Below are 12,348 nucleotides of genomic sequence, written 5' to 3' on the forward strand. Positions count from 1 at the left end.
CGATTTGTATCGGAATCCAAAGCTTGGTCATCACAAGCAAACAATCACCGCTTCAACCGCTAAAACGAACCAATCATAATCCCTCGCACTCCACACCATGGCCTCAATCCACTACGACATTCGCTGCGCGCTTCTTCTCCACCTCGCCACGTCATCATCATCCTCACCTCCGTCATCGTCGTCGCCGCCGTCGCTATCCACCATTAGGACTCTCAGCCCCCACCGCATCGCCTCACGCGCCTCCGTGGCGCGCCGGGTGCTGTCCTCGTTCTCCTCCCCCTTTACGACGTCGTTCCGAGCCCGAGCCTTTTCCGACGAGGCGGCTAAAGAGGCCGTGAAGCTCCCGGAGAAGCCGTCCATATGCACCGCCGACGAGCTCCATTACGTGTCGGTCCCCAACTCCGACTGGCGGCTCGCGCTCTGGCGCTACCGGCCTTGCCCCAAGGTATTTGATTTCGTCTGTGAATGAATTTTGATTCGGTTTTTATATATATGAGAGTGTAGCTAATTTAGGTCAAGATTTGATTGTGGAATTGGATTTTGGATGGTGAAAACTTGAGCAGGCCCCTCAGAGGAATCACCCCTTGCTGCTCTTGTCTGGTGTGGGGACCAATGCTATTGGATATGATCTCTCCCCTGAGGTAACAGTAACATTCTTCGATTTTTACATGGTTAATCACTATGCTATGTGTAACTGTCATTTTTTTTTTTTGTTCTCAATATGCAATGCCGGTAATTTTTTGTTTAGTTTTCTGTAATTTTAGGGTGTAAAACTGATCAAAACACTGTATTGACCATTGGGGCCTTGATCTTTGTAGTTTACATTGAAGTTAGTTTGAGTTTGATTGATGGTAGATAGAGTCCATGTGATGTGCCCCATGTACAGCTTTTAGTTTGGTACTCAATTTGGTAGTGTGGCTTTAACAGCTTCCCCATTTTCTTGAACTTCTCAATTTTGGGAAATATAGAGCTGTTTTTAGGTCCAACAGCTTCCCCATCCCATTCCCCAAAATGGGGATGTAGAAGAAAGAGAAGCCTTCATTCCCCAAATTTACAGCAAAGCCTTCATTCCCCAAAATTAAATTCTTCACATGCTCCAACGAATTCAAGACAATAATAGAATATTTGATTGTTACAATGAAATATATAATGTTTTTTTGTTATAATTAATAATGATATAGTATACTTTTTTGTTGTATTAAATGCTGAAATCTCCAAAATGGAGAAGCTGTTGGATTTTAAGCATAATTTTTTTGGAGATTTTAGCTTTTGCTTCCCCATTTTAGAGAAATTTTGGGGAATCTGCTGGAGATGGAGAATGCTGCTAGTGTTGTATGCTAGAAATGGTTATGAACGTTGTTCGGAATTTGGAAGCAACAAGTGACAACCTGAAAAACAAAGACATGTTAGAGTCTTTCTATCGCATGGCTCAAGTGTTTTTTTTTTTTTGTACTAATTTTTTGTTTGTTCATTAGTATACACTGATGTCTTAGGAATGAATGTGGCACTCTTGCAGTCTTCGTTTGCACGTTACATGTCTGGGCAAGGATATGAGACATGGGTTCTTGAAGTTCGTGGTGCAGGATTGAGTGTTCATGAATCAAATAAGAAAGAAATCCAGGAGTCTGCCCATGCAAAATCTGAACAAATGGAATCTGTGTCCAAGGGTGCAACCAATGCAGCTTTTTCTGCACAAAATCAGTCAAATAGCTTTTCTGACACCAATGCAAAATCCGAACCGAAGGAAGCTGTTTCACAGAGTGCATCTAATGGAGCTGTTTCTGCACAAAACCGGTCAAATAGCTTCTCTGATGCAGACGCAAAATCTGAACAGATGGAAGCTCTTTCGCAGAACACAACTGATGGAGCTTTTCCTACCGGAGAGCAGTTGGGTAGTTTTCCTGGTGCGTCAGCATTTGAAAGACCTGTTCACAAAATAAATGATGAGATTTCAGCTGCCAAAGGAGACCTTACAAGTATACCAAGTGTAGGGGGCGAATCAAAAACCGTGACAAGGGTGACTGAAACTTTTACGGAGAAGTCAGAACAATTGTCTGGCTTTCTCGGTGAAGGTCAATCCAGTATCATGTCAAATAATTTACTCGATCAAATTTCAAAACTTTTTGCTGATTCTACCTTATCTGAGCGGTTCAATGATATAAGCAATAAGCTGTCAAGCCTCTTAGAGACAAGACAAAACTCTGCTATTGCTAGCCAAATCAGAGACCTCAGTCAAAGGCTTGTGAATATAATTGAAGAAGGCCAGCGGTCTGTTTCACCATCACTGTTTAACTTGCAAGAGCGTCTTTCTTCCACACTAGAAGATTTCCAAAAGCAACTGGACTTGATAGTGAAGTATGACTGGGACTTTGATCACTACCTTGAAGAGGATATACCTGCTGTGGTGAGGTGACAATTTATCTTGCTAGAAAGCTAGGATATGACTGCCCATTTTTATTCGAGTTTTGATATGAAGAACTTACTTGAATTGTAGATGGAACATTCTCTTTTGTATAGAATTAAGTAATGTCGCTTACCTTTTAAATGATGAATTTACAACGTTAACAATATAGATGGATTATATAATGGCGGAAAGTAAGCCGAAGGATGGGAAGTTGTTAGCAATTGGGCACTCAATGGGTGGAATCTTGCTTTATGCAATGCTTTCACGATGTGGTGAGAATCTGTTTCTTCTAGTGTGTGTATTTCTTTTTTCTTTTCTTTGTGCTCAGTCTGATCAAGTATTATAAGCATCCATATAATGAGATATGAGCTATGTTTTTCTTTTGAAATGATATATGAAGCATGTGATTAGTGCAATTCCAGAAAAATATGGAAGTATGAATGCATCATTATGTAAGCTTCCCAGCTTATTTGAAGGAATATGTCATATTTTTGAAGGGAATATTATTGGAAACCTTCAGTTTAGATTAATGTTGGTAACCCCACCACTTTCTGAGACCTTTGATGAGAAATATAATGTTGGTGTAGCTGTTTGGTTTTTTCCGTTACCACTATTTTTTTTTGCTTTTCAAGAGGTATTGTACTATTGTAGAATATTCCATGGTTGGCTGTTCATAATGTTTGTTCAAATATATATCTTTCAGGTGTAGTGTTCTGTTTCCAGCATAGGAGTTCTTGTTTTTATTTAAATTTTACTCTTGTCCTGTAAGGTTCTGAAGGAAGAATGTGCAACCTAGCAGCTGTTGTAACACTGGCCTCATCACTTGATTACACATCTTCAAAATCAACTCTCAAATTGCTTATACCACTTGTAAGTAGTGCAAAGATACATTTGGTAGGGTTTTTGTTAAAATTAACTATAGTGACTGCTTGATTGTGAGCAGATCATATTGAAATTAATTGCGATGACTACTGATTGCAGTTGTCTCTTGAAAGGCGAAGAATCTAATATTAAGAAATTTGTCATACAGGCAGACCCCGCGCAGGCTCTCAATGTTCCTGTTGTTCCTTTGGGGACATTATTGGCAGCAGCTTATCCTCTCTCATCTCGCCCTCCTTATGTCTTCTCTTGGCTTAATGATCTGATTTCAGCACAGGGCATGATGCATCCAGAATTATTGGAAAAGCTTGTTTTGAATAACTTCTGTGAGTATTCTCTGTGACATGATGTTAAGTTCTGTTTTGCCAATTTCATCGAAGATGTGCAATTTATTAAGATAATGGTGGTTGGTTGAAAGATTTTTGCTAAACCTGCCTACTGGATGCCGCCTGCTAGTTATTCAACAACTTTACCTAAGCTTTTTAAGAGTGCTGAGTGTTTTTTTTTTGGCGAAATAGTTTATTAAAATTAAGGTCTGATTGCAACTGGCAGGTACAATACCCGCAAAACTTCTATTGCAGCTAACAACAGCTTTTAAGGAGGGGGGACTACGTGACAGGAGTGGCACCTACTTGTATAAGGATCATATACATAAAAGCAATGTCCCTATTCTGGCACTTGCTGGAGATAAGGATTCAATATGCCCTCCAGAAGCTGTAGAAGGTAAATTCTTATCAGAGGTGATTTATATCCTTTTGTTAGTTTTGGTGCTTACCGATAAAATTTTTTGATTGACCAGAAACTGTTAAGGTAATACCGAAGCACCTGGTTACATATAAAGTTTTTGGAGAATCTGGAGGTGCACACTATGCTCATTATGATTTAGTAGGAGGCCGAATGGTATGTAATATTCTTTGCCTCTCTTTCTCTCTCTAGGGGGCAATATAATGATATTTTTGACGGATTATTTTGATTGCATTGGCATTTGCTTATATAGCTCTGTTTTTATTCCCCTTGTAGGCAGCAGCGCAAGTCTATCCATGTATAATTGAATTTCTTAATAAACATGACTGAACATGTTTGATTACCTGAAACCATGAAACTTAGTGGCCTACAAGTCATTACTGGAGCAAGCTTGGTCTTAGAATAAGCATTGAGAGCTGCCATCAATGAGATACTGTAACAGATGCTCATTGGGTTGTTAGGATTACTGGTGCAGAGAAGCATTACTAGCAGAAAGAAACCTTATATTTTCATGAAGAGTGTACAGATGTTTTTCTTCCTAGAACGAAATTCACAGTTACTTTTTATACAAAGGTCGGTTCACCATTCCGGTGGATAATATGTAGATGTACATTCATGATAACTTGTTCATAAAAGGTCATTTGTTGTTTTCAGTTATATTACTTTCGCGCCTCCTGTGTTCCGGTGAACTGTCGAAACAAACACATGTAAAATGAAAAGAAGCTGATTGCTCCTAGCAGCTTTCATTTTCTGCAGTCAGAATCTGCCCTATCCAGAAGAATTTCTGAAACTTTCACCTCTTTTCTTTTTAAATCTGACATTGAAATCTGACTGTTAGGAGTTGGATCATCTGAGCTCCCACTATTATTTTCACGTGCATCGTGTACACACTGGAGGCCTCATAACCAACTTCGATAGACCGCAGGGGTTATGTGATTTAGGAATGACCGAGTGTAAAACAAGAAACAAGATTATCTTGCTATCTACTTCTGTTTGTTTCATGTCTTGTACTATACAAGGCATTTGGGTGTGGAACGTAGGGTCGTTACCCGATCAATGTTCCCTTGATGACTAGCAATTAACACTGAAGTCACCCCAGTAAAGATAACTAAAGTTAAGAATCGAAAATGCAGTGAAGTTTGCTGCTAGTGAATCAGCTGAACGATCCTAATCACCGTCGGATTTCCGATGACCAGAAGCATGGAACCCTCAATTTGTAGCAACACTGGTTGCATAATCCAACCAACTTCTGTCATGTCACATAGACCATCCCTTGTCTTCCTGGAGTTTTGCTTGTTGTACTTGCATGTTTGTAGCAGCAGAAGAAGATAAGCAACACTGAACCATTGATAATGGAACCTATAACCTTTCTCTTTCTCTGTCTTCCATGTTTAATGTCTTTGCCCCCACTCAATAATTCTTGCTTGGCAGATTCTCACCACTGCTAATATAAATATCTATGTTCTACTCTATATATGTTCGGTTGTATATGTGAGTGGGATAAGTATTTCATATCTTGATGGATCCTAATGCATCAAGCTTTCTTATGAACCCCTCAAGCTTTCAGTCAGTTCATTATGAAGCCAAAGAGAATGAGGGTATCATTGATCTTGGTCTTAGCCTCAGAGCTCTTCAACCTGAAACTTATCATCATTCATCAGCACATTGTACATTCCTTGATTTTTCCTTTGTTTTATTTCTGTATATTAGATTGCTCAGTACATATATTAATGATAGTATTGCATTTTTATGTGCAGTGGTGAGCTTGGAGGGCTATGATGGTCTGATAGATTGGCCCCAGGCTAACAACTTGAATTTGAAGAATGTGAATGTCATAAGTCCGAGAGCTATGCCGGAAGCCTGTGATGAGGAAGCAGAGGGAGTCCAGAGCAAGGAGAGGTGGGCTTATGTGAAAGTTAACATGGATGGGATTGTTATTGGCAGAAAAGTTTGTGTGCTTGATCACAGTGGCTACTCAAGTCTTGCATTTCAACTAGAAGACATGTTTGGTAGGTACATTGATCCCTGAACATAAAGTGAGGAGTCTGCATTCAGAACATTAACCATAAGTGGTTCTTTGTTTTCAGGTAGACAATCTGTATCTGGTTTGAGGTTGTTTCAGGTTGGATCTGACTTTTCGCTTTTCTATAAGGACAGAGATGACAATTGGAGAACAGTTGGTGATGTTCCATGGAGGTACATGGTCCTTATCTATCACTTGCATTGTCCAAACTGTCATTTTCCATCTGTTGTTCATTGATTATCTTAGATCTGCCATTGTAATGTTGTTGAACCATGTTATTCATTGAAGCTTTGTGTGTCCTACTGCAAACAGGGAATTCGTAGAATGTGTGAAGCGGCTAAGGATTGCGAGAAAGAACTGAGATGTTCTTCCCTGTTCTGCGAAATTGAACTAATTTTTCTTCTCCTGCTCTTCTGGTATGTGTTATAATATCCCTGACTTGGAGGAAACTAGTGTAAAATTACATATCTAAGAAGTCCTTATCTGTCTGCAACAATGTATAACATTATTGTTCTTATCAGTCTAAAACTCTACTTGTGAGTTGTCAAACGTTCTTGTGCATCATATAAAAGGCCCCAAAGGTCAGAAAGATATTCTTAAAGATGAAGCTCAACTACTTTTGTTGGTTTATTGCTTATGATTAGTGTGTACAGTTGGATATAATGGACCAAATACATTCAGACAAAGATGTTGTGTTTAAGTCCAAGATATGTAACAGTGAGATTATAGTACCAATTAAGCTAAGAGACAGCTAGAATCTCTTTACAGATTGACTAATATATGTGTTGGTGGACTCTTCCCCTATATTCGCGCCTCACAGTTGGGAAACACCTTTAGGTCTAATAGAAATAAGATTGAGAATAAAGATGAAATTGAAGGATAGGATAGGATAATGCAGTGAACTTGAGGATGTGCAAGTGCAAAGGTAGAAACACAGTTATAATTTTCAGAGGGGTAAAAGCAAAGAAACAAATGATTAACTTCATTAACCTACAAGAACAACAAAGACACAAAAGGTTTACAAGAAGATCATGAAGAAATTTCTTCACATATAACCAACTGTTCAAGGCCAAACTCATGCAAACTCTATTGCATTGCTCTTGAAGAAGACCAAACTCAATCTAGCTCTAACAAATGACAGTGAGAAAAAAATAAAGTAGACAATGCGGGTTCATACTTGAGATTGAACTAACCCAAACACCAAGCTTCACAAGTGGATTGAATTCAATTCAACACTGTCAAGCTAGCTCACGCAGCAGGTGTGGCCAACCTGTCCAAAGCTTCAGAAACATGCCTCATGATTGGTCTTCTTTCCGGGCTGCTATGAACGCAAGCCATTGCAATCTTCAATACTGCGATAATCTCTTCTTCCATTTCTACATCTTGCATCAGATGTGGGTCTAACACATCCAAAAGAGGCTTCTTGTCATCAATGCAGAGCTGAATCCAATGAACTAGGTCCATTTCTGAGGAACCTACTTGTACTATTGGCAATCTTCCGGTAATCATTTCAAGCAAGATTACCCCATAGGAATAGACATCCCACTTCTGTGATGGTTTCACCACTTTCAGAGCTTCTGGAGCTTGATAACAAGATCCCAAATTACTAGACGAACAAACTACAGCAGATTCAGTGGAGGCGCTCTTTTGGTGCCTTTCTTGTGGTTTGTCTATGGTACCCATTCGGTTGGATTCCAGTGTCGGGGTACCTCCGGCTATATTAGCAAGGCGTCCAAGTCCAAAATCAGAAATTTGTGGCTCCATGTTTTGTCCAAGAAGTATGTTACTCGGCTTCAAGTCTCCATGGACATACTTTTTGGGGCTAAACTCATGCAGGTAGACCAAGCCTTTCGCAATTCCTTTCATGATTTGCAACCGAACAGACCATGAGAGTGGCGTAAATGATAGTATTCCTGGCTTACCTGAACATGCATCGAAACATTCAGATCAACAAAAACACTTATAATTCCATTCACAACTATAACATAAATAATACTGAGATATAATTAACTTACCATGAATAGCGGCTGCAAGGTTGCCATTAGGCACATAGTCATATATCAGCAGCTTTTCATCAACAGACCAATAATAAGCCCTTAGTGTCACGATATTAGGATGCCTTAGCTTTCCAATTGCTTCAACTTCTGTCTGAAATTCCTTGAATCTCTGAGAGCCCCCTTCACCCAATCTCCTCACTGCTAAAGTAAGTCCTTCTTCAAGCACAACTTTGTAAACAATGCCAATTCCACTCTTTCCAAGAACAAAAGCAGAAGCCTTAAGAAGCTCATCCAGATCAAATGCCACTTGTGTGTCCAATGCCACCAGATCATATTGCTCCATAGTTTCAGATAAAGTCTCTGACTCATCTTTCCTGAAGCACAAGCACTCTTTCCTCCCCTTGCCACCCTTTGCGACCCCATAACCATTTTCATCCTTAACCTTGCTACAAGAACAAATCCTCGAATAGCAATATGAGAAAAGCAGCCCAACAAGGCAAATACCAATCACGTCACTGACTACAATTGCAATCACAGCTGTCTTACTTAACCCTTTTGATTTGTCACCAGCATTATCATCAGAATCCTGAGGAGGGAAGTTGTCCGGCAAGTATGGAAAGGATGGTGCACTTGCACCAGGAGTATCTGAAGAACAAGGGTTCTTCAATGGAGGGCCACAAAGACCAGGATTCCCAATAAAGGCAGTTGGTCCTCTGTTCATTAGAGCACCATTTTGGGGTATAGGACCGCTTAAATTGTTGTAAGTGAGATCAATGTAAACCTTCTCAGGAAGGTTTCCAAGGCTAGCTGGGATTATACCAGAAAACTGATTATGAGACAAATCAACAGTGCCTTGCAAGCTGGACAAATTTCCCAAATCACTAGGAATTGAGCCATTGAACTTGTTAAAAGAAAGATCAAGCTTTTCCAGAGACACCAAGCCAATCCCAAACCCATCTGGCAGAGAACCAGTGAAATTATTCTGACTAAGATCCACAGTTCTGAGTCTCTTGCATTGTACAATTGCAGAAGGTATTGACCCATTGAAGAAATTTTGTGACAAATCCAAGTTTTGCAAGTACTTGAGCTCCCCAATAACATTAGGCACAGACCCAGAAAAGGAATTTCCATAAAGAACCAAACTTTGTAACCCTAAAGCCTCAAAAAGCTCAACGGGCAAGCTCCCATAGAGCTTATTGTTCCTTAGATTGACATGTCTGAGTTCAGAGAGTGACCCCATGGCAGAAGGAAGAAGCCCAAAAAGCTTCTTCTTTGGAATGCTAAGGGACACAACTCTTTGCTCCTTGCATGTAATCCCATTCCATGTACAAGGATTTGCATCAGAAGAGTTCCAATTACTCAAAGACCCTTCTGGGTCCTGAGTGATTGACTGCTTGAATGACAGAAGGGCTTGGCCTTCTTCATTCAAAGCACCCACTAGACTATCAGAGTTAAAGAAAAGCACAAGCACCAAAACAAAACACAACATGGTCTGAACTCTAAACTACAAAGCTGTAGAGTTGAAACTTGAAAGGGTTTACCTTTTGTGAACCAGAAAACCAGTGAAGGTTGTGGAGAAAGCTGAGAAGGACTAATGGAGGTGAGAAAACACAGTGAAAAGAGTAGGAAAAGAAGTGTGAAAGCTTTGAGAGTGATGGAGATGAGGAGAGCGTTTGCAGAACGCTAAGGCTCAACAAGCAAGAAAGACATTGGGAAAGTAGTGAAGAAAACACAAAAGAAAATGGCAAAAGAGAAGGTTGGAGTGGGAATCCAGAGTATTGTCACCATTCTCCATTCCCACCACTCCCACACCATGCAATTTATCGCGATATTTACAGGGAGATAATGCTTGGGGCAACATATTTCCATTTACCTCTCTAATGAACCCTCCTACCATTTTTCTATTTTCACTAGCCATGAAAAGCATCTAGTTATCATCATACAAGTAGCCAGTACACCAAATTTTTCTGGGGTTTGTATGACTACAAGTACAAAGTATGAGAAGAACTGAAGAACACACAACAATAAGGTACTAACGGCATTTATGTAATATTTTGAAAAAAAAAAACTTAATCCAGAGAGTCGTGTGATATAGAACAGATGACGATAGAGACTGAAGAGCAGATTGATCGAAATAGGTCCAAACCCGGTTTACTCCAGATTTGGCGCTCCGTGCTCGAATAACTATTAAAATACATTTCTGGAAACGGAACGGCCTAACGAACCAAACTTGTCGCTTCGCCATGACGTATAGGCTTTTTAAGTCATCTGAGTCCGTTTAGGCCTTCAAAATGCAGATTTACTTGTTTTCAGTAATTATTTTTAATAGTTTGTTTTGGATTTGGTTTTCTTTTAATCCATGGGCTTTTAGGCTTTGATGTTAGTTGCCCTAGGGTTTATTTTCCTATATAAGGAGTTTTTATCAGTTGTAGTCGTCAGCTTTGATATTAATAAAAAACCTTGAGTTTATCTCAATTCTTTGGTAGATTTCAGAATTCCTCTTGTGGATTCGAGAAAACCAGACTTGTGGATTGAAGTCGCCGTTGGTAGATTCCAACATTATAGTTCCGCTGTTATCATTGTGAAACTAGTTTATTGTAACAATATATTTTCTCTGCTAGAAATGAAGCTTAGTTTAACAAATTTCATATGCGACTTTAATATTTTAAAATATTATATAAATTGGGTAACGATTTAAAATAAAACTTAAGAGAAAGAAAAACCAAGACCAACAAATACATATTAAGAGAAATAGAGAGTGATGATTGTCTCGCACTGGTTACAAACCGTTAGAGGGAACATAAAATGATTATGGTCACTAAGCTCCCCTAACAGTGACCATATTAAATTCATTGGAAACACAACGCCAACCCAACGTACAGGTTTCTAAAACTAGATTAAACTAATTGCTCCCTAATCTCCATGCAAAGCTTAGCTTAGCTCCAACACTTGGGACGAGAAATGAGAATATGATCGGACAGTGAGAAATAGGCGATAAATTGACATGTGAATAGTGCGTAGGTAGAGACTAGAGAGAGACTAAGAATAGCCGTTTGTCAGTGGTGGCCTCCACTTGGCCTAGACTTTTATGCTAATAGACCCCGTCACTGCTGTGTAGGTAGGTCGTGGTCAGTGAGGGGCCTTCGTTATACTTTTTATGGAAACTAGAGAATGTAAGTGAGAGTTTTAGTTCTCTGAGGGGTTTAACTGCAAATTATCACAATTAAAGGTGCTTTAAAGACAACATTCCTCACTTTGGAGTTTGGAGTGCTATGTTTTCTTTGTGCAGTGTACAACCAGGCTGTCCCAACTTTTATTTTCATCTCGGGTAAAAAAATCTAGGTAAACAGTGAACAAATCTGTGTTTCCTATTGTGTGTTGACGCGTTGAACAAACAACCGTGAGGGCAAGTGCGATGAAAACTCTATAGTGCTCAATGTTCTAAAAAAACGCTAGGCGCTAGTTGGGCGCTAGTTGGGCGGACATCTAGTAACTAGTGCCTAGGCGAATTAATCGGGGATTAATCGATTTTCTAGCTCTCTAGACGGAAATGGTGAAACACCGTTTAAGTGGGGATTAATCGGCTATAGGCGGGGATTTTTAGAACAATGATAGTGCTATAATTGTACTTAAATTGAGACTTAATTAATCACTATATGAGTGTATGCAATGTGTCTTCCACAATGAACTAATGCGACGACTTTACTTGAAAGTGGAAAAATGAGAACCGTAAAACTATGCGGGGAGTGAAAGCTTTTATTTTGAAGTGCTCTGTTTTCTATGTGCATAGTGTACAAGACCAGGTTGTCCCAACTTTTATTTTCATCTTTGGTTAAATATCTTGGTACACAATGAAGAAATTGTGTTGACACGTGGATTAATCGTGAGTGCAAGTGCGACGAAAACTCTATAGTGCTTTTATCATACTGAAATCGAGACTTACTGAATAAATCACCACATGTATGTAAGACGGGTATTACACAATAAAATAATGCAATGACTCTATAAAACTTAAAAAGTGTAAAATGAGAACTGTAAAAATAAGCGGGGCGTGAAAGCTCTGCAGCTTTACGTGCTTTCAAAGTGGTCCATTTGGCCAGGTCTGTGGTACTTTCTCATATTACTCACAGAAAGACAGCAACTCAAACCCAACCCAACCCCACTTGATTGTGTATTTGTCCAAATTCCAAACAGAATGTATCCATGGAAGTGATGGAACCAGAAATGTTCTTACCTAACATTTTTCATCTCTTACAGTCTCTTCTAACATCAAAGATTCAAAGTGTTTTTTTTTTTTTTTT

General features: G+C 39.4%; 3 protein-coding genes across 3 annotated transcripts; 2 read left to right on the forward strand and 1 right to left on the reverse strand.

Annotated features, from left to right (window-relative positions):
- Nucleotides 1–97: 97 nt before the first annotated feature.
- Nucleotides 98–4,664, forward strand: LOC101313521. Its single transcript, XM_004300911.1, has 9 exons — nucleotides 98–445; nucleotides 564–641; nucleotides 1,517–2,404; nucleotides 2,574–2,676; nucleotides 3,174–3,274; nucleotides 3,435–3,609; nucleotides 3,836–4,006; nucleotides 4,083–4,183; nucleotides 4,304–4,664. Exons 1-9 carry the CDS (start codon nucleotides 98–100, stop codon nucleotides 4,355–4,357), a joined length of 2,019 nt encoding a protein of 672 aa, XP_004300959.1. The 3' UTR covers nucleotides 4,358–4,664.
- Nucleotides 4,665–5,546: 882 nt separating this feature from the next.
- Nucleotides 5,547–6,590, forward strand: LOC101313809 (auxin-responsive protein IAA32-like). The gene is made up of 5 exons (XM_004300912.1): nucleotides 5,547–5,694; nucleotides 5,785–6,036; nucleotides 6,115–6,203; nucleotides 6,363–6,466; nucleotides 6,572–6,590. The coding sequence occupies exons 1-5, from the start codon at nucleotides 5,547–5,549 to the stop codon at nucleotides 6,588–6,590; spliced, it is 612 nt and encodes a 203-aa protein (XP_004300960.1).
- A 426-nt stretch (nucleotides 6,591–7,016) lies between these two features.
- Nucleotides 7,017–9,710, reverse strand: LOC101304771 (probable inactive leucine-rich repeat receptor-like protein kinase At1g66830-like). The gene is made up of 2 exons (XM_004298989.1): nucleotides 8,066–9,710; nucleotides 7,017–7,972 (listed from the first exon to the last, which is right to left on the reverse strand). Exons 1-2 carry the CDS (start codon nucleotides 9,534–9,536, stop codon nucleotides 7,299–7,301), a joined length of 2,145 nt encoding a protein of 714 aa, XP_004299037.1. The 5' UTR covers nucleotides 9,537–9,710; the 3' UTR covers nucleotides 7,017–7,298.
- Nucleotides 9,711–12,348: the final 2,638 nt, after the last annotated feature.

This window comes from Fragaria vesca, linkage group LG5 (genome assembly GCF_000184155.1).
Source record: "Fragaria vesca subsp. vesca linkage group LG5, FraVesHawaii_1.0, whole genome shotgun sequence".
NCBI lineage: Eukaryota > Viridiplantae > Streptophyta > Magnoliopsida > Rosales > Rosaceae > Fragaria > Fragaria vesca.